Source organism: Leucoraja erinacea, chromosome 4 (genome assembly GCF_028641065.1).
Source record: "Leucoraja erinacea ecotype New England chromosome 4, Leri_hhj_1, whole genome shotgun sequence".
Taxonomy (NCBI): domain Eukaryota; kingdom Metazoa; phylum Chordata; class Chondrichthyes; order Rajiformes; family Rajidae; genus Leucoraja; species Leucoraja erinaceus.
In genome coordinates, this window is record NC_073380.1 from 99,882,584 (window position 1) to 99,909,516 (window position 26,933).

At 43.1% G+C, this 26,933-nt stretch overlaps 1 protein-coding gene across 1 annotated transcript in view; it reads right to left on the reverse strand.

The window, feature by feature from the left end:
• LOC129696726 (sperm-associated antigen 1-like) overlaps nucleotides 1-26,933 on the reverse strand; it is a 112,657-nt gene that overhangs the window by 77,332 nt on the left and 8,392 nt on the right. The window contains 4 exon segments of the mRNA XM_055634861.1: nucleotides 270-340; nucleotides 6,374-6,499; nucleotides 19,845-20,004; nucleotides 20,661-20,848. Coding sequence (XP_055490836.1) covers nucleotides 270-340; nucleotides 6,374-6,499; nucleotides 19,845-20,004; nucleotides 20,661-20,800 — 497 coding nt within the window. The 5' untranslated portion in view covers nucleotides 20,801-20,848.

The following is a 26,933-nucleotide window of genomic DNA, read 5'->3' on the forward strand; positions in this document are numbered from 1 at the left end:
ACCTTTCATTGTTGCACCCTGTTTAAAATACCTCAAAGGTTTTGCTACATTGTGGCATACTGTGAATATTTTAATATTTTAAATAATGTATGTCTATTGTCTATTTTTATTGATATGTTGTCTGTCTGTGTTTTTAATATTACTTGCACATTTGGAGCATGGGGAAACGTAATTTCGATCCTATGTGTAACTACTGTTGCATAATTGAACTGACAATAAAGTTACTTTGACTTTGGCGTATGTCCAATATTAAACAATGAGTAACATACTTGTCCCATTCTCTGTAATCTCTGGGTGTAGTTCTTTTCTTTTCAGTTGGTTTCTTTTCACCAGATCCATTCTATAAAAATAAACAATACAACTGGCAAACATCAGTTTCACTTATAGTCCAATTGCACCACATATAGAATCTTATAACCAAAGGCATTATACATGCTTTTTCTTGCATGGCCTCTTGAATTGAATATCATGAAGAAAAGAGGGGTGGGAGGAATTCTAGGTTTCTCTCCAGCTAGAATACTGAACCCAGCTACTGTAGTCTCATAGTTTTAGCTAAAATCAATTAAAGATGTTGACCAGTGTATAATCCTGGAATATTCCTATCTCTCTACATCTCTATACCTCCATGTAGCACAGTACATTCATTCATCAGAGAAGCTTTGTGTCATTTTCAGTCTTCACAGAAACATTTACATTTTTTAAACTAGATGTGTACTTTTGACATTTTTCTGTCTGTCATGTGTAAAATTTAAATGATGAATGGTTCAATTACACTATTTATTAAATCTGACAATTGAATTGAATTGAATTGAATAACCTTTAATAATCCTTTACAGGAAATTACAGTGCCACAACAGCTTCAAGACAGACAGAACACCACACATTTCCTCAGATAGCTTCCATAAGTTAAAATACAATGAATGAATACTAAAAAAATCCAAAATTATTTTTATGCATTATAAAACCTTATAGCAGCTGGTATACAAGACTTCCTATATCTCTCCGTTTTGCACATTGGTGCAATCAGTCTCTGACTGAAGATGCTGCTCTTGATCACCTTCAGGGCGTGGAGTGGGTGAGTGGGGTTGGTCATTATTGAGCCTAGTTTGTTCAGAGTTCTGGCCTCCGCCACCTGCTGGACCGTTAGTTGCTCTGCCCCGACCACTGAGCCGGCCTTCCTGATCAGCTTGTCCAGTCTGTTTTTGTCCGCTATGCGGGCGCCTTCTCCCCAACAGGCCACAGCAAAAAACAGAGCACTGGCCACCACTGAATGGTAGACACTGCACAGTAGGGGTTGGCAGATGTTGAATGACCTTAGCCTCCTTAAGAAATACAGTCGACTTTGTCCCTTCCTGTACACCGCCTCCATATGACTCTTCCAGTCCAGCTCACTGTCAAGCTGCACACCAAGGTACCTGTGGTTGGCGACCACCTCCACCTCAGTGCCCCTGATGGTGATTGGTGTTGGTTGAGTCCTCCTCCTCCCCCTCCTGAAATCCACAACTATCTCCTTCGTTTTTGCGGTGTTGAGATGGAGGTTATTGTGTGCACTCCACTCCACAAAGTTGTTAATTGTGTCTCTATACTCCTCCTCATTGCCCCCTTTGATGAGGCCGACAACAGCTGTGTCATCTGAAAATTTCTGCAAAAAGCAGCTGTTGGCCATCTTGTTTTCTTGAAGGTAGACACAAAATGCTGGAGTAACTCAGCGGGACAGGCAGCATCTCTGGATAGAAGGAATGGGTGACGTTTCGGGTCAACCCCCTTCTTCAGACTGCTTCATTGCAAAATCTTCTCAAGGTATGTCTACATTGTTGTTTTCTTGTGCTGTTATCAAACTGGTATGATTGCCCTGTGAGACATATGCACCTTTCCCACAACCCATGACACCACCATCAAAACCAAATAAAAGAAACATTTCTTTCTCACAGAACCTTGTCGTCCACAATCTGGCCAGGGGCATTAATAATGTCTGTAAACTTAAGAATTACTATTTTTTTCAGTTATCTGCCATATATATATATTTGGTTTAAGTTTTCTTTCCAAATAGTATAAATAAAGCAGTAACTTAATTTGAACACAATTTTACAGACTTGATTGAATCAGACCTTGATTTTATGAAGTAGTCCAGTAATAGATCAAACTATTTTGATATCTGTAAAAGATCTAATCAAATTCTTATACTTTGTTGGAAAGAAAAACATCAGTTATTTTTACTTGCCCAATTTTGGCAGAATCCAAGTTTACCTTATTATCAAACTTTATTTGTTAATAATAGTTCATTTTAAATGCCTTAGATATTTAATTTGTTGAAGATAATATTATAGGTACAAGTGATAGTAATAGTATAACCAACACTAATTTCACAATATTGTGTTCTATTTCTTCTTCAGTTCCGTATGCTCCGAGATGACATATCAGGCAAAGTGGGAACCACAGACTCAGAAAGAGGCCAGATGACTGACGGCGCACGAACTTGTGGTTCTAGTAGTTGCTAGGCCATAGGCAGAGTGGAGTGGGTTCGCCGTGACATGAGCTGTTCGACTGCAGATCCCAGGAGAGGGTCACGGACGATGTTCCGTAGGCTGAGTAAGTCGAGATAAACATCAGAGCCGGCCCTGTGTGAGTGTTCCATTAGTTCCTTTGCATTTTTTACCGTGAACTCAGCCAGGCCGTTAGACTGCGGGTACTCGGGGCTACCGGTAATGTGGTGAAAGTCCCAGTTTTTCGCGAAATTCGTGAAGAGCTGACTGGAGAACTGAGGTCCGTTGTCTGAGAGTAGCTTTAGGGGAGCTCCGTGGACAGAGAAGTGACGAGTTAGTTTCTAAATGACCATGGCTGAGGTCGGGCTACTGAGCAGGCCGATTTCAAACCATCCTGAGTAGGAATCAACTAAAACCAGGTATTGCTGGCCATATTGCAGATGCCACTCGAAGATGTCGGCTGCTACTGTGGACCAGGGTAAGTCCAGCGTGGGGTACGAGAGGAGTGGTTGTTTCTGTTGGTGCGGGGTCAAGCTATTGCAGATGTGGCAGGCAGCAATCTTCTCTAGAATGTAGTTAGCCATGTCTGGCCAGAACAGCATTCCTTTCGCATGTTGAAGGGTTATTACTGCACCAGGAAGGCCCCCATGGACAATGTCGACGTACTTGTTATGAAGTGACTTTGGGATGACCGCCTTGTGTCCTTTCATTATCATTGATTGATTGAATGGCCATGTCTGGCCAGAACAGCATCCACCCCAATGCGGGACAATGTCGACGTGGAAGAGACTTTGGGATGTCCGCCTTGTGTCCTTTCATTATCAAACGGCCACTCCACCCAATGTGGACGGTGGAAGAAGTCGCTGCCAACCTGGGTAAAGCCAGTTTTTTCTGTCCTAGATGCAAATAACTAATTTTGGCAAATGCCACTAGACCATGCATCCTCCATGTTAACCACATTCGCAATGCCCTTCGGACGCTACTGATTTTTACGGATGCCATTTGGCATCAATTCAGCCAGTGAGGTTTTCCAGTGTACTATGGAACAACTCTTTGATAGCTACCCATGTCACATAATTGTAGACGACATGCTGGTCACCGGGCGCAACGCACAAGAACATGACTCAAACCTGAAACAGGTCCTGGATCGTGCCAGGGAGGTAAATCTCAAACTCAACCCTCTCAAATGCAGGTTTTGGGACGACAAAGTGACTTATGTGGGCCACGTGTTCACCAACAACAGACTTAAGCCAGGCCCGTTTAAAATCATTGCCATCAACAAAATGCCAGCACTTATGGACGTGACTGCTCTACAATGACTCTTAGGCATGGTAAACTACCTTGGGAAATTCACCCTAAACTTCAGCGAGCTATCAGCCCCGCTGCGACAACTGACCCACAAGGATACACACTGGTCCTGGCACCAACACCAGCAGAGGGCGTTTGAAACCCTCAAACAACTAATGTCTTGCGCTCCAACCCTCGCATACTTTGATGCCAAATTACCCATCACCCTCACCTGTGATGCCTCCCAGTATGGACTGGGCGCTGCTTGCCTACAAGACGACGGAAAGGGCTCCTGACCAGTTGCCTTTGCCTCCCTTACCATGACCGACACTGAACAGCTACGCTCAAATCGAACTTGAGACGCTAGATGGCATTGTAGTGTAACCGTACCCACTGGCTATAAATCCCCCCCCACCAAATGGGTGTAACTTGTTTGTTTTCGGAACAGTTTCATTGTTGTGAATTATTTTGAGATCTATCAGCGAGATTACGTTACATCTTGCCCCATGTCTATCTTAGCAGCAATCCTGGTGTGGTTGATACTGAGCGTTGTCGTGGGATCACTCTCTGTAGCCACAGAGTCAGGAATACAAGAATGCATGTGTTTGGCTGACTTCTTGCACGTGCTGCGGTTGTGGTTCTGCTGTTTGTCAGTGCTTCATGGGAGAGTGTGGGTTCAAGTGCATAGAGAGATTGTTGTGACTGGGCCCTGTTGACACGGGCATGGCAGCACCAGATTAAGTGGCCTTTCTTTTTACAATAGACAAGATTTGCCATAAGCGGGGCATTGCTCACAAAATTTTGGGTGTGAACCACCGCAATTACCACAGTTATTGACTAGATGATCAGTTACCCTCCCTGGAGGTTTAGGCGATTGTTAAGGGGTTAATGCTTGTTGTGGGGACCTATAGAAGGCATGGACATAACAGGCAGAGTGTGGCCCCAGTCCCAAGGCTTTGGTATGGGTATCAGTGTATTCTGCAACCCGGCAGGCACGTTCAACTGTATCAAGTGTAAGCTCCTCATCCCGGAGTAATTAATTTCTCACATCATTCAGGATGTCGCAGATGAGCATGCTGCGGTGCTGGAAGTGGCATCTGGATACAATGCTCTTGAGGGCACCAATGTAGGATTCAACCGTTTCACCCTCTTGTTGGCTGCGGGAAAAAAAAACTTGTGGTGCTCCATGATAACGTTGGTGCGAAGTTGGCCACAGGTCTCTGAACTTTCAGAGGAGGCAGGCCGGGTCTCTGATGAATTCTGCTGGGGTCACAACATGTGTTACCGGATCGGTATGTTCTGGGCCTTAGTGGAAATCCTGTGCCCACAGGGCAGCCTCGTCCCATTGAGGAGAATTGACGCAATAATGGGTGTAGCTTCAGGGTGGGCAGCATCAATGAAAATCCTGAATTCCACCTCGAAGATGCGCCACCGTTCAGCAAGATTACTGTCGAATACCAAAGGATCTGGTCTGCGTAAGGAACTATCCATATTCGATGTAAAAAAATTAACTAAAATAAATTCAGGCAAAATAGTTGGAGACGTGATTCAAGACTCTGACACCGTGTTTATTGGGGGCTCAATAAATAAAAACACATTCATGATGAAGAGTCCAACTTTATTTAATCAAATACACTGGAACATTTTAACAGCCAGCTGTTTGCGTCTCGCTTACTAACTCATGCCCGAGCGAGTGAGAGAGTCGTTGTGTAGTACTGTAATGCCATGTAAAGGGTGCCATGCATATTTGTGTGGTGAAGGTTATAAATGGCATGAATTAATAAGGGTTAATCTACAGAAGTCTGATGTCAGAAATGAATAAAATGGCCAACCCATCAGAACTGACAGAGTGTAACCAAAGCATCAATGCTGAGGGTGTCTGCACAGGAGAAGTCATCGGTGTTGGCTTACTTACACTTACTTTTGAGATACAGCATGGAAACAGGTCCTTCGGCTCACCATGTCCGCACCAACCCGCAATCCAGCACCATCCTACACACTAAGGACAATTTACAATTGTTTTTATCAAAGCCAAATTAACCTATACACCTGTATGTCTTTGGCGTGTGGGACGAAACCAGAGAACCTAGAGAAAACCCACACGGTTACAGGGAGAATGTACAAATTCCATAAGAACAGCACTCATAGTCAGGATCGAACCCGGGTCTCTGCTGTTGTAAGGCAGCAACACTCCCGCTGAACCAACGTGCCGCCTTCAGTATCCTCTTGGAGGATACTGTGCATCACATAAATTTAAATTTTAGATCGTGTGTGTACAAGTCATTTAATTATTAATAACATATAAGATTTACACTCAGGACTTTATCAACGATCTTCTTGTTGGCCGAGGGGAAAAAATGCCTTGTTTACATTTTTATGGATTTAAATTACTTTAATGCAATTCTGTATGAATATCAAAATATCAAATCTGGACATGCTTGTTGATTAAAAAGTGCTACCTACATTAACTGTAGCCAAAAACAGAATCTTAGAAATCCAAAGAAACAAAACAATGGGAATAAATATCTAATAAAAATCCAAAGAAAAAAATGGGAATAAATATCAGAATACAGAAAGTAAATTTATAAAACTTTTATTTCTACCTGATGGGAATGAAGTGAAGCATTGAACCCACGAACAGGAGCTTGGTTTTCTGAAATAAAATCTCCAGCCACTGTTTTCCTGCATATTTCTTCATTTTCATTTTGCTTCATTTTATCTGTCCAACTCTAGCCAAGAAAAGGGTACACAAATAATATCATATCTTGCAATATTCTTGGGGAGAAAATGTTAGAATTTTTTTAAAAAATAGCTGTTTAAATTTTTTGACAGTAAAACTCCTAAAGCTGAATTGTGATAAGATACTTTATTGTTAGCCATGCATATTCCACTGCCCATTCACACTAAATACTACTTTGAAACACTACTTTTGAACAACCACAATGAGCAATTTTATATGGAAATAATACAATCACAGAAAGGTTCCTGCAAGGAACTGTTCTACTGCAGTTGTACAAGGTTTCTACTGCAGTTGTACAGGGTCTTGGTGAGACCACACCTGGAGTATTGCGTACAGTTTTGGTCTCCAAATCTGAGGAAGGACATTATTGCCATAGAGGGAGTGCAGAGACGGTTCACTAGACTGATTCCTGGGATGTCAGGACTGTCTTATGAAGAAAGACCGGATAGACTTGGTTTATACTCTCTAGAATTTAGGAGATTGAGAGGGGATCTTATAGAAACTTACAAAATTCTTAAGGGGTTGGACAGGCTAGATGCAGGAAGATTGTTCCCGATGTTAGGGAAGTCCAGGACAAGGGGTCACAGCTTAATGATAAGGGGGAAATCCTTTAAAACCGAGATGAGAAGAACGTTTTTCACACAGAGAGTGGTGAATCTCTGCAACTCTCTGCCACAGAGGGTAGTTGAGGCCAGTTCATTGGCTATATTTAAGAGGGAGTTAGATGTGGCCCTTGTGGCTAAGGGGATCAGGGGGTATGGAGAGAAGGCAGGTACGGGATACTGAGTTGGATGATCAGCCATGATCATATTGAATGGTGGTGCAGGCTCGAAGGGCCGAATGGCCTACTCCTGCACCTAATTTCTATGTTTCTATGAAGGTGGCCATTTAGCCCTTTGAGTCTGTGCCAGTTTAATTAAAGAGTACACCAATTAGTCCCACTCTGATACACATGGGTTGAATAGTTCTCTTCCTGTTAATAACCATTCTAAGATTCTAAACTTTCAATTCTCTATAGTTCTGCAAATATTTTCATTTCAAATGCCGATCAAAATGCCTGTCAATCATCCCAATCGAATCTGCTTCTGCTATACACTCTGGTACTTCACCATCAGCACATTCCACATCCTTAACACCTACTGTTTAAAATAAATTCTTCTTTATGTCGTCTTCAGTTCTTTTGCTTCTTACTTTCCTTTGATATCCTCTGGTTTCACTCCAATGACTGCCATTATTTCATATTAAATACCTTCACATCCTCTGTTCCAAGGATAATAATACTTACTTCTCAGATTTTTCCAAATAACTCAAATCTCTCATCCTAGAATCATTCTAATTTCTTTAAACATCTTTTTAAGTGTGGTTCCCAAAATGCGATCAAACTCCAGTTATGGAGGAACAAACGTTGTTTATAAAGGTTAACCTTGACTTCCCTCCTATATAATAGATAATTGAACCACGTACAATGTCTCCAAAATGAAAACAAGATAAAACCCAGGGTCCCATATGTTTCAATTAACCTGCCTTCCCACTTTTAATAATTTAGACACATATACAGTATGCCTCAATCTGGAAAATTGAGTACAAGAGCAGGGAGGTTATCTTGTACTCAATACCCCCCCCCCCCCCACCCCAGACAACGCCTCCCTTCCTGACGAGCTAAACCATTTCTATGCTCGCTTTGACCGGGACAACAAAACTCCAGCCATCAAAGTTGCTCCACCCCCGAATGAACAACCCCTCAGTCTCTCCACCGCTGCTGTACAAAATGCACTGAGCAAGGTGAATGAGCACAAAGCTGCCGGCCCCGATGGCATCCCTGGGCGGGTGCTCAGGGCATGTGCTGGACAACTATCCCTGGTCTTCACTGACATTTTCAATCTGTCACTGGCCCAGGGTGTTGTCCCCACTTGCCTCAAGACATCAACCATTGTGCCAGTGCCCAAACAATCAACTACAGAGAGTCTCAACGATTTCCGCCCAGTGGCACTCACACCTGTCATTGCAAAGTGCTTTGAGCGGCTGATCTTGGCTCACCTCAAAGCCAGCCTCCCCCCCACACTGGACCCCCATCAGTTTGCCTACCGGACCAACAGGTCTACAGAGGACGCCATATCGGCGGCCCTACACTCTGCCCTGACCCACCTGGACAGCAATAACACCTACATCAGGATGCTGTTCATTGATTTCAGCTCCGCCTTTAACAGTCATCCCCGCCAGCTTGATCACCAAACTCAGCGGACTTGGCATCTCAACCTCCCTCTGCAATTGGACACTGGATTTCCTCACCAACAGACCAGTCTGTTAGGGTCAACAACCTCACCTCCTCCACTATAACACTAACACCGGCGTGCCACAGGGCTGTGTGCTCAGCCCTCTCCTCTACTCCCTCTTCACCCATGACTGCATCCCTAATTATGTACAATTATAATGTACAAACCTTACAATGACAAGGTTCCTCATGGAAGGTTGGTTAAGAAGGTTCAAGTGTTGGGTATAAATGCAGGAATAGCAAGATGGATTCAACAGTGGCTGAATGGGAGAAGCCAGAGGGTAATGGTGGATGGCTGTTTATCAGGTTGGAGGCAGGTGACTAGTGGGGTGCCTCAGGGATCTGTGTTGGGTCCTTTGTTGTTTGTCATGTACATCAATGATCTGGATGAAGGTGTGGTAAATTGGATTAGTAAGTATGCAGATGATACCAAGATAGGGGGTGTTGTGGATAATGAAGAGGATTTCCAAAGTCTACAGAGTGATTTAGGCCATTTGGAAAAATGGGCTGAAAGATGGCAGATGGAGTTTAATGCTGATAAATGTGAGGTGCTACACCTTGGCAGGACAAATCAAAATAGGACGTACATGGTAAATGGTAGGGAATTGAAGAATACAGTTGAACAGAGGGATCTGGGTATAACCGTGCATAGTTCCTTGAAGGTGGAATCTCATATAGATAGGGTGGTAAAGAAAGCTTTTGGTATGCTAGCCTTTATAAATCAGAGCATTGAGTATAGAAGCTGGGATGTAATGTTAAAATTGTACAAGGCATTGGTGAGACCAAATCTGGAGTATGGTGTACAATTTTGGTCGCCCAATTATAGGAAGGATGTCAACAAAATAGAGAGAGTACAGAGGAGATTTACTAGAATGTTGCCTGGTTTCAACAACTAAGTTAGAGATAGGTTGAATAAGTTAGGTCTTTATTCTCTGGAGCGCAGAAGGTTAAGGGGGGACCTGATAGAGGTCTTTAAAATGATGAGAGGGATAGACAGAGTTGATGTGGACAAGCTTTTCCCTTTGAGAATAGGGAAGATTCAAACAAGAGGACATGACTTCAGAATTAAGGGACAGAAGTTTAGGGGTAATATGAGGGGGAACTTCTTTACGCAGAGAGTGGTAGCGGTGTGGAATGAGCTCCCAGTGGAAGTGGTGGAGGCAGGTTCATTGGTATCATTTAAAAATAAATTGGATAGGCATATGGATGAGAAGGGAATGGAGGGTTATGGTATGAGTGCAGGCAGGTGGGACTAAGGGGAAAAAAATTTGTTCGGCATGGACTTGTAGGGCCGAGATGTCCTGTTTCCGTGCTGTAATTGTTATATGGTTATATGGTTAATGGCTCCAACGCCATCATTAAATTTGCCGACGACACCACGGTTGTAGGACTGATCAGTGACAACGACGAGTCAGCCTACAGGGATGATGTTCAGCACCTGACAACCTGGTGTACCAACAATAACCTCGTCCTCAACTCCAAGAAGACGAAGGAAATTATTGTTGACTTCAGGAAGATCAAAGGAGGCAGACATACCCCCATCCATATAAACGGGACTGAGGTGGAGCGCGTCTCCAACTACAAATTCCTCGGGGTACACATCTCGGAGGATCTGTCCTCGTCCCTCAACACCTCTAAACTGATCAAAAAGGCGCAGCAGCGCCTTTACTTCCGGAGGAGGGTCAATAAAGTTCACCTGTCCCCCCAGATCCTGACCAACTTTTACCGCTGTACCATCGAAAGCATCCTGACCACCTGTTTCACGGTATGGTACAGTAGTTGCATCGTAGCAGACAGGAAGGCACTACAACGGGTGGTGAAAACCGCTCAGTACATCATCTGTGCCCCGCTCCCTGCCATGGATGCCCTCCACCGAAAACGGTGTCTGAGACGGGCCGGGAAGATCATCAAAGACCCCTCCCACCCCAACCATGGACTGTTTGCCCTCCTCCCATCAGGGAGGCGGTACAGGAGCCTCAGGTCTCGTACTAGTAGGATGAGGAACAGCTTCTACAACAACACTATCACATTGCTGAACTCGGAGTCCCGCCGATAGATTTCTCCAGTCTCTCCGTCCACATTGTTTGCTTATTCTGTATTTTTATTTCTATATTGCACTATTACTGTGGACTGACGCTAAACTGCATTTCGTTGTACCCATACTTGTATTTGTGCAATGACATTAAAGTTGAATTGAATTGAAGATGTTCAGGACAAGTTTTTTTTAACAGAGGGTGGTGAGTGCCTGAATCGCACCGCTGGGGTTGGTGGTTGAGGCAGATAGGATTATGGCATTTAAGAGATTTTTGGATTGGTATATGAATATGCAGGGAATGGAAGGATATGAATTACATGCAGGTACATAAGAGATGAAATTGGTATCACGCTCAGCAACATTACAGTGCCCTCCATAATGTTTCAGACAAAGACCCTTCATTTATATATTTGCCTCTGTACTCCACAATTTGAGATATGTATTAGAAAAAATCATATGTGGTTAAAGTGCACATTGTCAGATTTTAATAGGGGCCATTTTTATACATTTTGGTTTCACCATGTAGAAATTACAGCAGTGTTTATACATAGTCCTCCCATTTCAGGGCACCATAATGTCATGTAAATGAAAGTAGTCATGTTTAATATTTTGTTGCATATCCTTTGCATGCAATGTCTGCGATTCATGGATATCACCAAGTGCTAGGTGTCTTCTCTGGTGATGCTCTGCCAGGCCTGTATTGCAGCTATCTTTTGCTTACACTTGTTTTTGGGGCTAGTTCCCTTCTGTTTTCACTTCAGCTCAATTGGGTTCAGACCGGGTGATTGACTTGGCCAATAGTAGCATAACGAATTCTGAAGTGTATAGACACATCCTATCTGCTCAAGTTCAAACAAATGCCTCAAAACTCATTGGCCAGTGGTTCATTCTACTGCAAGACAATGATCCCAAACATACTGCTAAAGCAACAAAGACCTTTTTCAAAGCTAAAAAATGGTCAATTCTTGAGTGGCCAATTCAATCACCCGATCTGAACCTAATTGAGCATGCCTTTTACATGCTGAAGAGAAAACTGAAGGGGACTAGCTCCCAAAACAAGCTTAAGCTAAAGATGGCTGCACTGACGGCCTCCACAGCATTCTGTGGCAAAGAATTCCACAGATTCACCACCATCTGACTAAAGAAATTTATCCACTTCTCCTTCCTAAAAGAATGTCCTTTAATATTGAGACTATGACCTCTAGTCCTAGACTCTCACACTAGTGGAAACATCCTCTCCACATCCTCTCTATCCATGCCTATCACTATTCTGAATGCATAAATGAGGTCCCCCCTCATTCTTCTGCACTTCAGCGGGTACAGGCCCAGTGCCAACAAACAATCATTATAGGTTAATCTACTAATTCCTGGGATTATTCTTGTACACCTCCTCTTGTACACCTCCAGAGCCAGCACATCTTTCCTTAGATATGCAGCCTTACCTTATAGAGCCTCAACATTACATTTTTTTTATATACAGACCATTTTGAACTAAATGCTAGCATTGAGTCTGCTTTCCTTCATACCGATTGAAACATAGAAAATGTGTGCATCAATAGGCCATTCGGCCCTTCGAGCCTGCACCGCCATTCACTATGATCATGGCTGATCATCCAACTCAGTATCCTGTACCTGCCTTCTCTCCATACCCCCTGATCCCTTTCGCCACAAGGGCCACATCTAACTCCCTCGTAAATATAGCCAATGAACTGGCCTCAACCACCCTCTGTGGCAGAGAATTCCACAGATTCACCACTCTCTGTGTGAAAAAAGAAATTCTCCTCTCGGTCCTAAAAGACTTCCACCTTATCCTCAAACTGTGACCCCTTGTTCTGAACTTCCCCAACATCGGGAACAATCTTCCTGAAACTAGCCTGTCCAACCCCTTAAGAATTTTGTAAGTTTCTATAAGTTTCCCCCCTCAATCTCCTAAATTTTAGCGAGTACAAGCCGAGTCTATCCAATCTTTCTTCATATGAAAGTTTTGCCATCCCAGGAATCAGTCTGGTGAACCTTCTCTGTACTCCCTCTATGGCAAGAATGTCTTTCCTCAGATTAGGAGACCTAAACTGTATGCAATACTCCAGGTGGGGTCTCACCAAGGCCCTGTACAACTGCAGTAGAACCTCCCTGCTCCTATACTCAAATCCTTTTGCTATGAATGCTAACATACCATTCACTTTCTTCACTGCCTGCTGCACCTGCATGCCTACTTTCAATGACTGGTGTACCATGACACCCAGGTCTCGTTACACCTCCCCTGTTCCTAATTCAAATAATAGTCTACTTTCCTGTTCTTGCCAACAAAGTGGATAACCTCACATTTATCCACATTATACTGCATTTGCCATGCATTTTCCCACTCACCCAACCTATCCAAGTCACCTTGCAGCCTCCTATCATCCTCCTCACAGCTAACACTGCCCCCCAGCTTTGTGTCATCCGCAAACTTGGAGACGTTGCATTCAATTCCCTCGTCCAAATCATTAATATATATTGTAAATAGCTGGGGTCCCAGCAGAGCCTTGCGGTACCCAACTAGTCACTGCCTGCCATTGTGAAAAGGACCCGTTTCATTCTACTCTTTGCTTCCTGTCTGCCAGCCAGTTTTCTATCCACATCAATGCTGAACCCCCAATACCGTGTGCTTTAAGTTTGCATACTAATCTCTTATGTCGAAAGCCTTCCACTCTACTAGTTACATCCTCGAAAAATTCTATAAGATTCGTCAGACATGATTTACCTTTCATAAATCCATGCTGACTTTGTTCAATGATTTCACCACTTTCCAAATGTGCTGCTATCTCATCTTTAATAACTGACTCTAGCATTTTCCCCACCACCGATGTTAGACTAACTGGTCTGTAATTCTCCGATTTCTCTCTCCCTCCCTTTTTAAAAAGTGGGGTTACATTAGCTACCCTCCAATCCTCAGGTACTACTCCAGAATCTAAAGAGTTTTGAAAAATTATCACTAATGCACCCACTATTTCTGGGGCTACTTCCTTAAGTACTCTGGGATGCAGCCTATCTGGCCCTGGGGATTTATCGGCCTTTAATCCATTCAATTTACCCAACACCACTTCCCGGCTAACCTGGATTTCACTCAGTTCCTCCATCTCATTTGACCCCCGGTCCCCCCCCGCTATTTCTGGCAAATTATTTATGTCTTCCTTAGTGAAGACAGAACCAAAGTAGTTATTCAATTGGTCTGCCATGTCCTTGTTTCTCATGATCAATTCACCTGTTTCTGACTGCAAGAGACCCACATTTGTTTTAACTAATCTTTTTCTCTTCACATATCTATAAAAGCTTTTGGAGTCGGTATTTATGTTCCCTGACAGTTTTCTTTCATAATCTATTTTCCCTTTCTAATTAAGCCCTTTGTCCTCCTCTGCTGGACTGAATTTCTCCCAGTCCTCTGATAGGCTGCTTTTTCTGGCTAATTTGTATGCTTCATCTTTTGTTTTGATACTATCCCTGATTTCCCTTGTTATCCACGGATGCACTACCTTCCCCGATTTATTCTTTTGCCAAACTGAGATGAACAATTATTGTAGTTCATCCATGCTGTCTTTAAATGCCTTCCATTGCATATCCACCGTCAACCCTTTAAGAATTAATTGCCAGTCTATCTTGGCCAATTCACGTCTCATACCCTCAAAGTTACCTTTCTTTAACTTTGAACTTGCAGATTTACTTTTTGGAAATCCTCCAACAGCACTGCCAAATCCCTTTGCACCTCTGATTTCTGTATTCTCACCCGATTTAGAAAATAGTCTACACCTTTATTCCTACTACCAAAATGCATGACCTCACACTTTGCTACACTATTGTGTGCCTTGCTGCTTTTTTGGTATGACTGTATGCAAATCAAATTCCTTGTATGTTCTTACATACTTGGCTAATAAATTATTTGTATCTTGTATCTACTGTATATTCCATCTGCCACTTAACTCTTCCAATTATTTATGCAGGATATTTTTTTTCATTGCTGATCCCTATGCCTCAGCCAAATCCTCTATTGCAGTAACAAGTATCCCCACAAAGAACGGCCCCAGCATCTACCCAGGTTTGTATAATAACATTATTGATATCCTGAATTTTAAAGTACTACAGTAAAACTCCATTAATCTGGCTGCTCAATACTTCAATGGTGCTAGACCTACAGTGCTGGAGGTTATTTAATTCACTTAATCATAATTTGTTACCAGTAGTATGATAAATTAACCCAGTAGGTTTAAAGGGAGCATGGAAATTAGTGCCCCTGTGCATTAAAGGAAGCCGGGTGCTGAATTGGATTTAACAATCAGATAGAAGATTATCAGAATGTCATTGGAATTCTTTTATTTAGTAATTCATTTTTTGTAATTTTAGACTTTTTTTTCCACTGAGAATTCTGTTATTTTTCCTGTTCCATCATAGAATGCCCATCTGCCAGATAGGTTGCTGGAATGGTGCACTGGAAATTTACTCTAATCCTTCTGCCAATTCTGCCCTCTAGTTAGCCAAGTAATAAAAAGCAGCTCAATTTGACAACACCACAGATCCCCTTAACTTCTCTTAAGGCACCCTGGTCATGAATGCAGATAGTATTATATAATCCAATATTATTTAATTGCCGAGTGTGATCATGTTTCAGTTCTTGAAACACTATCGTTTTTCACAGTTTAACTTTATAATATTTTCACAATGCAAACAAAAACAAAATTTCCAACGTATTTTTTGTATAAACTAGACCAAGGGGGACCCATTGGGTCTCGTCCCCTCAGCGGTTGCGGGGCTGGGGGTGGGGGAGGGGGCTGCGGTGTCACACACATTAACTACCCCCCCGCACACACGCTAACTACCCCCCTTGATATTATATTAATATTATTACTTTTCTCCTTTTACCCCATAACCGCCCTATCCACTGACGCATAGCCCCCAACTCGCAGGCTCGTCTAGAGAGGGGGGGGGTGGGGGTGGACGGAAGGGGGTAGGGGAGGGGCGGACAGGAGGGAGATGGGGTAGGGGAGAGAGGGGGAAGAGTGGGGCGTGAGGGGGAAGAGTGGGGAGTGTGAGGGGGAGTCCATCTATTCCCCACTCCCTATCACGCCCACTCCTCTCCCTCTATTCCCACACTCTCCCTCCTCACCTCCCCCATTCCCCCCTCTCCCACCCTACTCTCCCTCAATCCCCCCACTCCCCCTCCCAAGGATCTCGTCTGTCCTCCTGATCTGCAGAACTTGCTAGTTTGAGAAGGAGTCAGAGAGCCAAATGCCAGCGCGCGTCGTTGGGGGGGGGGGGGGGGACACGTAATTCAGCCTCTCGACGCCCGAAGCCATTGATAACTGCCAGCTGACAACAGCCCTTTAAACCCGCTAAGGCAAGATGCGTTCACCCAGGAGCGAGCGTTGACAGCAAAGAAGCACCGGCTTCTGACTCTCTGGAAACCCACAGCTGGAGTGAGTGCGCAGGGGATGGGAGGGGCGCGCAGGCGGGTGGGGCTTCGCGAGCTGCGCCGCCTGTGAGGAGAAAGTTCAGCGGTAGTGGAACGGAGCTGCAGAACATGAGGAGAAGTTCAGCACGTGAGGAGTCGCTGCCCCGAGATCTGTAGAACAAAGAAGGTATAGCGGAACGGAACTGTTTGTTCTGCAGAACTTTCTCGATCTTTCTGCGCCTTTAATCCACAGCGGCGGGGGGGGCGGGGCCAGGTCACAGGTGGGCCTGGATTGGTGGGCATGTAGGCATTGTGACGTCAGCAGCTGGTGAGCGGCGTTTATATTTTTGAAATTTAGTTTTGTGAACAATTTTATTCAAAATCTGGGGAAATAATTGACCAAGGAGTGGATTTCTGAACTCGTGTTAAATCCCTACCGAAATTGTAAAAATCTCTGCGTTTTTGCATCTGGTTTTTGAGGACACGTTTCGCATGCAAAATGACATACACACATCCACACACACACACACATACACATACACAGAGTTTTAAAAGTATATAGATATGATAACCGAAGAAGCAGGTAACCATAACTTTAATTTAAATTCTACCAAAACACTCATAAAAAACATTAACGTAAGAGGCAAGTTACACTCAGGACAATTTAGAAGCTTGTTGTATTAGGAGGAAAAGCAAAACAATAAATACTATAATGAAACAGAAAATGCTGGAAATACTCAGAAGATCAGGCAGCATCTGTGGAGAGAGAATCAGAGTTAACATTTCAGTCCAATAAAAATCACACTTTATGAACTCTAGGTATGGGAGTTTTAGTTATGATCTGCTAAGAGAAAGGAATGACCTTTGAGAGCAGTCACATATATTTCTAACACAGTAAATCATTAAAGAGGAAGGCTTTCAGATCAGCCTCTCCTGGACATTGTGAACCACAGACTCAGATGTGGAATTCACATTTCTTTCTATTACTTTCTGATATAAACTAATTCACAAGGACTGGCTGCTCTCTAAAAAATTGAAAGCTTCATTACTCCCCACATTTTCTATTACACTAATTAGACATCTTCCATGGAGAAAGTTTCTCCTGAAATCATGATGTGACAGGAAATATTATGCCTTCTCAGTTTAAATTTGTTTCACCATTATCCAATTTGATCATTCAGCCAGTTGGTGGAGAACTTTGTCCAGGTTTTTAATGATACCAATGATTTTTGATGGATTGCAAAGCTGTTGTAGGGAAACTGTTCATTTACATTTCCATTACTACGCGTGCTGTAGCATCTAACCAAGAGGAACTGAATGATTAGCTGAGCTTGGGGACTCTCGATGATGGTGGACGACAGCTTTATGGAACAAATGCAACAGGCCCCCACCTCTGTCTGAAAAACATCAGTATCAGTACAGAGTTTTAAAAGTATATAGATATGATAACCGCCTACCATCTAGTTTTGTTTGAGCAATGTAGGGATATGTTTTTGTATTACAATTAAAACTGCTAACCAGGCACTAGTATCTCTAAAAAATGATTGCTTTTGTTTAGACATCTTCCACCAGACTGGAGAAAGTTTCTCTTGAAACTTCATGAGTCAGGAAATTTATGCCAGTTTAAACTTGTTTCACCATTAATCCACTAATCATATTTATGCTACATTTTGGATGGAATTTTAGAACTAATTGATGCATTTAAATTTCCATTACTTAAACGAGTAAGATCCCTACCATCCCCCACATCGTTTTTGTTTGAGCAATGTAGGGGTATGTTTTGTAGTGCTAACCAGGCACTAGTATTGCTTATTGTTCCTCCTTCCTGAGTCAGTTCCATTCACCAGCTAAGAGCTACATTGGAGTTTCTTTCAATAATTGATGCACATCTGGTTAAAGAAGATGTAGGTACATTGCTGTCAGCTCAAACCCCCAATGAATGCCTGTGATAAACTGTCTAAGAGACTTTATGACAGCTAATGGAACAAAGTAGCATACCTCTGATGAAAACAAAAAAAATAGAAATACTCAAGAGTTTAGGCAACATCAATATAAGATTAATGTTTCGTTTAGATGACCCTCCAAATATCAATAGGAAACATTTGGAGATCAAGTAAGTTTTAAGATGTAGAAAAATGCAGGAGGGAACGAGAGAAAAACATAGAATGGCTGTGAAAGTATGAAAAGCAGGAGACAATAAATAAAAAGAGTGATGGTTCAAGGTGAAAGCAGGTTTCTAATGCAAACAACGGTCAGACTGAGGTTGGCACGTGCACAATAATTATGGAAAGTTACAGAGGAATGTGGAATAAATGCTGAAAATATGAAATAAATACATCATTCATATAAAACTGTTAAACAATGTCCTGAACTCTAACTGAAAGATTAGTTGTTCTCTCTAGAATTTACGAGTATCATTTGAATACAATGGATTATGAGACAATGGTGGTGGGTAACATGCGATTTCTTGATTATATCACGGTCTTTTCTGAGGACTCGAATATGAACCATGGAAAAAGCTTGCAATTCCTTAGACAACAGGCATATTTAGTCCGCTATTTTTATCCAGTGATCCAATTAGCAACTCTGTGTTAAGTATTTTTCTTCAACTTATAAGAAATAATTACACGAGAACCCAAGATAATAGTTCATGTAACACTGTTAAATATAGTTTGTTCATCACAAATATTGATTATAAATTAAGACATTATTACTAGCAATAATTAATAATCACTTTGCAAACAAGGCAGAATTCAATAGTCATAGAGCATGAAATAGGCCCTTCGGCCCAGCTTGCCCATGCCAGCCCAGGTGCCCCATCTACAATAGTCCAACCTGGCTGCATTTGGCTTGGATCCCTCTAGATTTTTCCTATCCACATCCAAATGTATTTTAAATATTGTTATGCTTTTTGCCTCAACTACTCCTCTGGCAGCTTATTCCATATACCTACCTTCCTCTGTGTGAAAATGTTGCCCTTCAGATTCCCATTAAATCTTTCCAAACTCGCCTTAAACCTATGTCCTCTGGGTAAAAGTCTCTGTGCATCTATCCTATATTTTCCTCCTCATGATCTTTTACACCTCTATAAGATCACTTCCCATCCTCCTATGCAGCAAAGAATACAGTCCTAGCCTGTTCAACCTCTCCCTTAAGTCCTGATGACATCCTGATGAATCTTCTCTACACTCTTTCCAGCTTAATAACATCTTGCAGCAGGGTGACCAAAAGTGAATACAATACTCCAAATATGTCCTCACCAGCGCCTTGTACAGCTATAACATAACATCCCAACTTTTATACTCAATATCCTTCCATGAAGCCAATTTGCTATCCAGTCGGCCAGCTCTCCCTTGATCCCATGCAATTTTACCTTCCAGAGCAGGCTACCATGTGGAACCTTGTCAAGTGCCTTCAGAATCTTATTTTAGCTGTATTTTTAAATGTCATTTGTAAAATTAGCAAGAGATTCTCAAAAGCAACAGAATTAACTAAATTATTTTACTAGGCAAGTGATCATTGTAAACTGGTAAAATGTTGTGTTTTTACTTACCTTCAACCTCAATTAAATGTTTATTTGTTATTCATTTAAAGAAAGCTTATACCTTAAAATCCCTGGTAATTTCATGCCATTCTTCTCTGGTGAAGTTTGCAGCAGTTGCTGGCAAGTTGCTTTTACGTAGGGCTCGACTTTTGGGATCTAGCTCTTGTACTTTTTTTTCACAAAATTCTATGAGATCAGGATAAATTCCCTCCTCCCCTGACCTTGAAAGATATACACAAAAAGAGTATGAAACTTACGTTTTGAATGCAAAATTGCATTAATACACAAGTTAAAGGCAGGAGTAAAAATATATACTAGCAAATAGCCGACATGATTTTATGATTGAATATTAATTTATTACAATTCCCAAATAAATTCTTCATCATTGAGCATCATAATTGCATTTAAGAAGCAGCAATGTATGAGAGGCAACACTGTAGTGGGCTAGATCTTGAACACAATGAGACAGAATAAAGAAGATAGAAGGTTCATGAAGTGTAGACAACAACTTATCCCTGAGCGTGCAGGATAGATAGAGTGGTGGCGAGATAAATTACAGCCCCTCTGCCTATATGATCCTCACCTGCACCCAGTTTGGTAAGAAAAAACAATGCAAATGAGTTTTAAAAATGTGCAACATGTAACTCATTGGCTCAAAGAAGAGAAATATTTGTATAATTTATTAAAAGAGTGAAATTTTAGGAGTTTTTATGCTAACTCCTGTTTATCTTTAAAATGAAATCGAATAGGGCTGTAAAATAAAAGGGTGCTATAGCGAAGCAGAGCTATGTGGGATAGTGCTAAGCAAGCTATACACATATATAAGGCAACATTGCACGTCATACTTCAAAATAGGAAATATATCATGGGTGTGTACCTTAACACTATCAAAATCTTTTCCAGATACTTCACATCAGTGCATTTCTCTATGTAGCTGTAATCCAAGTGTTCAACGGGTAGGTTATATGTCTTGGTGGTTCCTTGATACATTGGAGAGGCATCTAATTTCGAGCTCATTGCTGGAAAGAATAAATTTTGGCCTCCAGTATCGTGTGCTATTTTTACCTATAGTGGAAGTTCACAATCAAGGTCATAAAAAGGCACAATACAAAAAGGAAATATACTTTTGCTTAACAAAGAAACATAGAAAATAGATGCAGGAGTAGGCCATTCGGCCCTTCGAGCCTGCAACGCCATTCAATATGATCATGGCTGATCATCCAACTCAGTATCCTGTACCTGCCTTCTCTCCATACCCCCTGATCCCTTTAGCCACAAGGGCCACATCTAACTCCCTCTTAAATATAGCCAATGAACTGGCCCCAACTACCTTCTGTGGCAGAGAATTCCAGAGATTCACCACTCTGTGTGAAAAATGTATTCCTCATCTCGGTCCTAAAAGATTTCCCCCTTATCTTTAAACTGCGACCCCTTGTTCTGGACTTCCCCAACATCGGGAACAATCTTCCTGCATCTAGCCTGTCCAACCCCTTAAGAATTTTGTAAGTTTCTATAAGATCCCCCCTCAATCTTTTAAATTCTAGCGAGTACAAGCCAAGTATATCCAGTTTTTCTTCATATGAATGTCCTGACATCCCAGGAATCAGTCTGGTGAACCTTCTCTGTACTCCCTCTATGGCAAGAATGTCTTTCCTCAGATTAAGAGACCAAAACTGTACGCAATACTCCAGGTGTGGTCTCACCAAGACCCTGTAGTAGAACCTCCCTGCTCCTATACTCAAATCCTTTTGCTATGAATGCTAACATACCATTCGCTTTCTTCACTGCCTGCTGTACCTGCATGCCTACTTTTAATGACTGGTGTACCATGACACCCAGGTCTCGTTGCATCTCCCCTTTTCCTAACCGGCCACCATTCAGATAATAGTCTACTGTTTTTGCCACCAAAGTGGATAACCTCACATTTATCCACATTATACTGCATCTGCCATGCATTTGCCCACTCACCCAGTCTATGCAAGTCACTTTGCAGCCTCCTAGCATCCTCCTCACAGTTAACACTGCCCCCCAGCTTTTCTGTCATCCACAAACTTGGAGATGTTGCATTAATTTCCCTCATCCAAATCATTAATATATATTGTAAATAGCTGGGGTCCCAGCACTGAGCCTTGCGATACCCCACTAGTCACTGCCTGCCATTGTGAAATGGACCCGTTTACCACTACTCTTTGCTTCCTGTCTGCCAGCCAGTTCTCTATCCACATCAATACTGAACCCCTAATACCGTGTGCTTTAAGTTTGTATATTAATCTCTTATGTGGGACCTTGTCAAAAGCTTTCTGAAAGTCCAGATATAACACATCCACTGGTTCTCCCTTATCCACTCTACTAGTTACATACTCGAAAAATTCTATAAGATTCGTCAGACATGATTTACCTTTCATAAATCCATGCTGACTTTGTCCAATGATTTCACCACTTTCCAAATGTGCTGCTATCCCATCTTTAATAACTTATTCTAGCAGTTTACCCACTACCGATGTTAGACTAACTGGTCTGTATTTCCCCATTTTCTCTCTCCCTCCCTTTTTAAAAAGTGGGGTTACATTAGGGACCCTCCAATCCTCAGGAACTACTCCAGAATCGAAAAAGTTTTGAGCATATAGGATCTACAATAAAGCTATATAATAATGCTGGAAAACATCTTGGTATGCTTAACGCTTTCATGTTTTATACATTTTTATAGCTAAACATCCTTGCTTTGAATTTCACAGAACTTATCTTGCACCTCTTCAATTTAATACAAGGTCTATTGTTTGGTGCAGATGCGTTGGCTTTCAGCTTCAATTGAATATGATACGTACAGAGAGACCAAAAATCAACCTTCAATTTGACCTTAACAATGACCAGGTACTCTAATCTGTGTATGGGTCAGACCAATCTCTTCCTACCTATTCTTCCCTCCATACACCCCACCCCCGCCAAGCCCCAACCTACCTCCTGGACCTGCCATTTTATATTGTTTTCACACAACTATCAATTTATTCTATCGACCTGTCAAACTATCCCACTCTCACCATTCATCCCTTTACTCCACCACCATTTAACCAGAGGAGCAACCTATACCCAGCCACGTCACTCTACACCTCCATCCCCCACCAGGATGGCCTCAAAGCCCTCCGGTTCTTCCTCGACCTGAGGAGCAACCTATACCCAGCCATTGACACTCTCCTCCGCCTAGCGGAGTTGGTCCTCACCCTCAACAACTTTACGTTTGACTCCTCCCATTTCCTCCAAACACAAGGCGTAGCTATGGGCACACGCATGGGCCCCAGCTACGTCTGCCTCTTTGTCGGGTACATTGAACAATCCTTGTTCAATACGTACCAGGGCCCCATCCCCGACCTCTACCTCCGTTACATTGACGACTGCTTTGGGGCCACCTCCTGCACCCACACACAACTGACTGACTTCATCCACTTCACTACCAACTTCCATCCGGCACTCCAATACACCTGGACCATTTCCGACACTTCCCTACCATTCCTTGACCTCACCATCTCCATCGCAGGGGACAGACTTCTGACCGACATACACTACAAACCAACTGACTCACATGGCTATCTGGACTACACGTCTTCCCACCCTGCCCCCTGTAAAGACTCCATCCCCTACTCCCAATTCCTCCGCCTACGCCGCATCTGTTCCCAGGATGAGATGTTCCACACCAGGGCATCGGAAATGTCCTCGTTCTTCAGGGAACGGGGATTCCCCTCTGCCACCATAGATGAGGCTCGCACCAGGGTCTCATCCATACCCCGCAACACTGCTCTCTCTCCCCATCCCCGCACTCGCAACAAGGGCAGAGTCCCCCTAGTCCTCACCTTCCACCCCACCAGCCGGCAAATACAACAAATAATCCTCCGCCATTTCCGCCACCTCCAACGTGACCCCACCACTCGCCACATCTTCCCATCTCCCCTATGTCTTTCCGCAAAGGCTGCTCCCTCCGCAACTCCCTTGTCAATTCTTCCCTTCCCTCCCATACCACCCCCTCCCCGGGCACTTTCCGCAAAAAATGCAACACCTGTCCCTTCACCTCCCCCCTCGACTCCATTCAAGAACCCAAGCAGTCGTTCCAGGTGCGACAAAGGTTCACCTGTATCTCCTCCAACCTCATCTACTGCATCCGCTGCTCTAGATGTCAGCTGATTTACATCGGGGAGACTAAGCGGAGGTTGGGCGATCATTTCGCCGAACACCTCCGCTCAGTCCGCAATAACCTACCTGAACTCCCGGTGGCTCAGCACTTCAACTCACCCTCCCATTCCCAATCCGACCTCTCTGTCCTGGGTCTCCTCCATTGCCCGAGTGAGCAACACCGGAAATTGGAGGAACAGCACCTCATATTCCGCCTGGGTTGCTTGCATCCGGTTGGCATGAACATTGAATTCTCCCAATTTTGCTATCCCTTGCTGTCTCCTCCCCTTCCTTAACCCTCGAGCTGTCTCCTCCCATCCCCCCGCCCTCGGGCTCCTCCTCCTCCCTTTTTCCTTCCTTCTCCCCCCCGCCCCCCATCAGTCTGAAGAAGGGTTTCGGCCCGAAACGTCGCCTATTTCCTTCGCTCCATAGATGCTGCTGCACCCGCTGAGTTTCTCCAGCATTTTTGTGTACCTACCATTTAACATATGCCTGTTTATGTAATCTTGTTATAACACTTCCATAATGTTACTAGACTAAGTTGGGTCCCATGTTCACACGGGAGGGCTGGCCCCCGCCGCAATATGGCCAGTGGGGGGGGGGGGGGGGGGGGGGGGGGGGCTTTCTGGAGCACTGGTATGGGTTTTGTTGGCTGCAGGGACTACTAGTCTCCAGAGGGCTAGTATGGACATTGTGGGCCAAATGGATTCTTGGGGTGGCAGCTCAGTCCCACAAGCCTGATGTGCTGGCAGCTCACTAACGGCTGGTGGGCTGGCAGTTGACTCACGGATATTCCTTGAATTTCCATTTCAAGCAGAGTGCAAGGCCAACAAATTCAAATCCATTTTCCTACCATTTCAAGTAGGGTGCAAGGCCACCAAATTCAAAAGCAGTTTCTTACCTCTTCGAGCAGGGTGCAAGGCCACAAAATTCGTGCAGTTTCATATCACTTCAAGCAGGGTGCAAGGCCACCAAATTCAGGTTCAGTTTCCTACCACTTCAAGCAGGGTGCAAGGCCACCGAATTCAAGTGCAATTTTCAACCACTTCAAGCAGGGTGCAAGGCCACCAAATTCAAGTGCATTTTCATACCATTTCAAGGAGGGTGCAAGGCCACCAAATTCAAATGCAGTTTCATACCATTTCATGCAGGGTGCAACGACACCACATTCAAATGCAGTTTCATACCATTTCATGCAGGGTGCAAGGCCACCACATTCTAATGCAGTTTCATACCATTTCAAGCAGGGTGAAACCACCATAAAACCACATAAAACACCATACTCACAGTTCAGTAGACATTCAGCGTGTTCAGCTGATTCACAGCTCAGACAGAGTCGTGACCTCTCCCTCCTCCATCATGCAGAGACTGAGCCACACCCACACTTCCGGGCTTTATAATCCCTCCCCCTCCCACCGGAAAAGGTGTGGCCTTCATGGCGTGATTGACAGGAGAGAGATTCTCAACATTTTTAAAACACTAAAAACACTTTTAGTTTTCATTGATGGGGAGATTCCTCTGCACCTGATGAGCGGAGGGGGGCTGAGTAAGATGGCCAGAAATCACAGCCGTACGTGGTAGTGTTTTTTCTAAAATCAATATAGTGCAAACAGGAAGTTATCAAGTTTGGACAAACAACCATTTGCAGTACCTTTTACTTCAACCCAAAACCCCCAAACAACCATTTGCAGTGCCTTTTTACTTCAACCCAAACCCCCCAAACAACCATTTGCAGTGCCTTTTTACTTCATCCCAAAACCCCCAAACAACCATTTGCAGTGCCTTTTTACTTCAACCCAAACCCTCCAAACAACCATTTGCAGTGCATTTTTACTTCAACCCAACCACCCCAAACAACCATTTGCTGTGCCTTTTTACTTCAACCCAAACCCCCCAAACAACCATATGCAGTGCCTTTTTACTTCAACCTAAACCCCCCAAACAACCATTTGCAGTGCCTTTTTACTTCAAACCAACCATATTTTCATTTTCAAACCACATTAAGGGCATTCACAGTTGAGTAGACATGTGTTCAGTGTTATTCAGAGCTCAGAGAGACGTGACCCTCTCGCTTCCTCCATCTTGCAGAGACCGAGTGAGGCACACCACTTCCAGGTTTTATAGTCCCTCCCCCTCCCACCAGCAGGGGCAGCAGAGAGAATGGCAAGATTAAAAAAAACATTAATATCTCTCTGATTTATTATCAATGGGAATAATCCTCCGGTTCAGTCCGGCGGAGGGGGCTCGGAGCGAGATGGCCAAAAATGGCGGCCGTAAGTGGCGGCGTTCTCTCGGAAATCACATCGCAGTGTCAAAAGCGGTCAAGATCTTACTTACAAGATCTTACCATGTAAATTAATTTGCAACAGGCCCATAGCTTCTTCTTCTTCTTCTTCTTCTTGCGTATGGCGTGCATAGCCTAAAGGTCAACTTGTTTTGTGCACATTGGGTTGAAACAGGGTGGACCACGTGAAGGTTGCAATGTCCCACACCAGGCCCGTAGCTAATAATCATTGGTGCATCTCGTTTGCCCATGAGATTGCATTGCAATTTCTCGAATCAAGATAGTCTTATCATTAGTGACACTGAAAAATATTAATTAATTAATTAATTAATATTGGGGTCTTTGTATCATCATAGAAAATAGGTGCAGGAGTAGGCCATTCGGCCCTTTGAATGCATATCATGCATATTAATAACATGATTGAAAAAATATATATATATATATATATATATTCAATTTGCAGATGATACTGATTTGGGGGCACGATAGGTTTTGCAAATGTAACTTTGTAACACTGATTATTATTGACTGAAATGTTAACTGTTTCTCTTTCCACAGATGCTACCTGACATGCAAAGTTTTCCAGCATTTTCTGTTTTTATTTCAGCATCTGCAGATTTTTTTTAAACATTCACAATGTGGCAACTTTAATTAGATTCTCAGTGACCATTGAATTGGCAGATTAAGATTTATACAAGGAGTTTT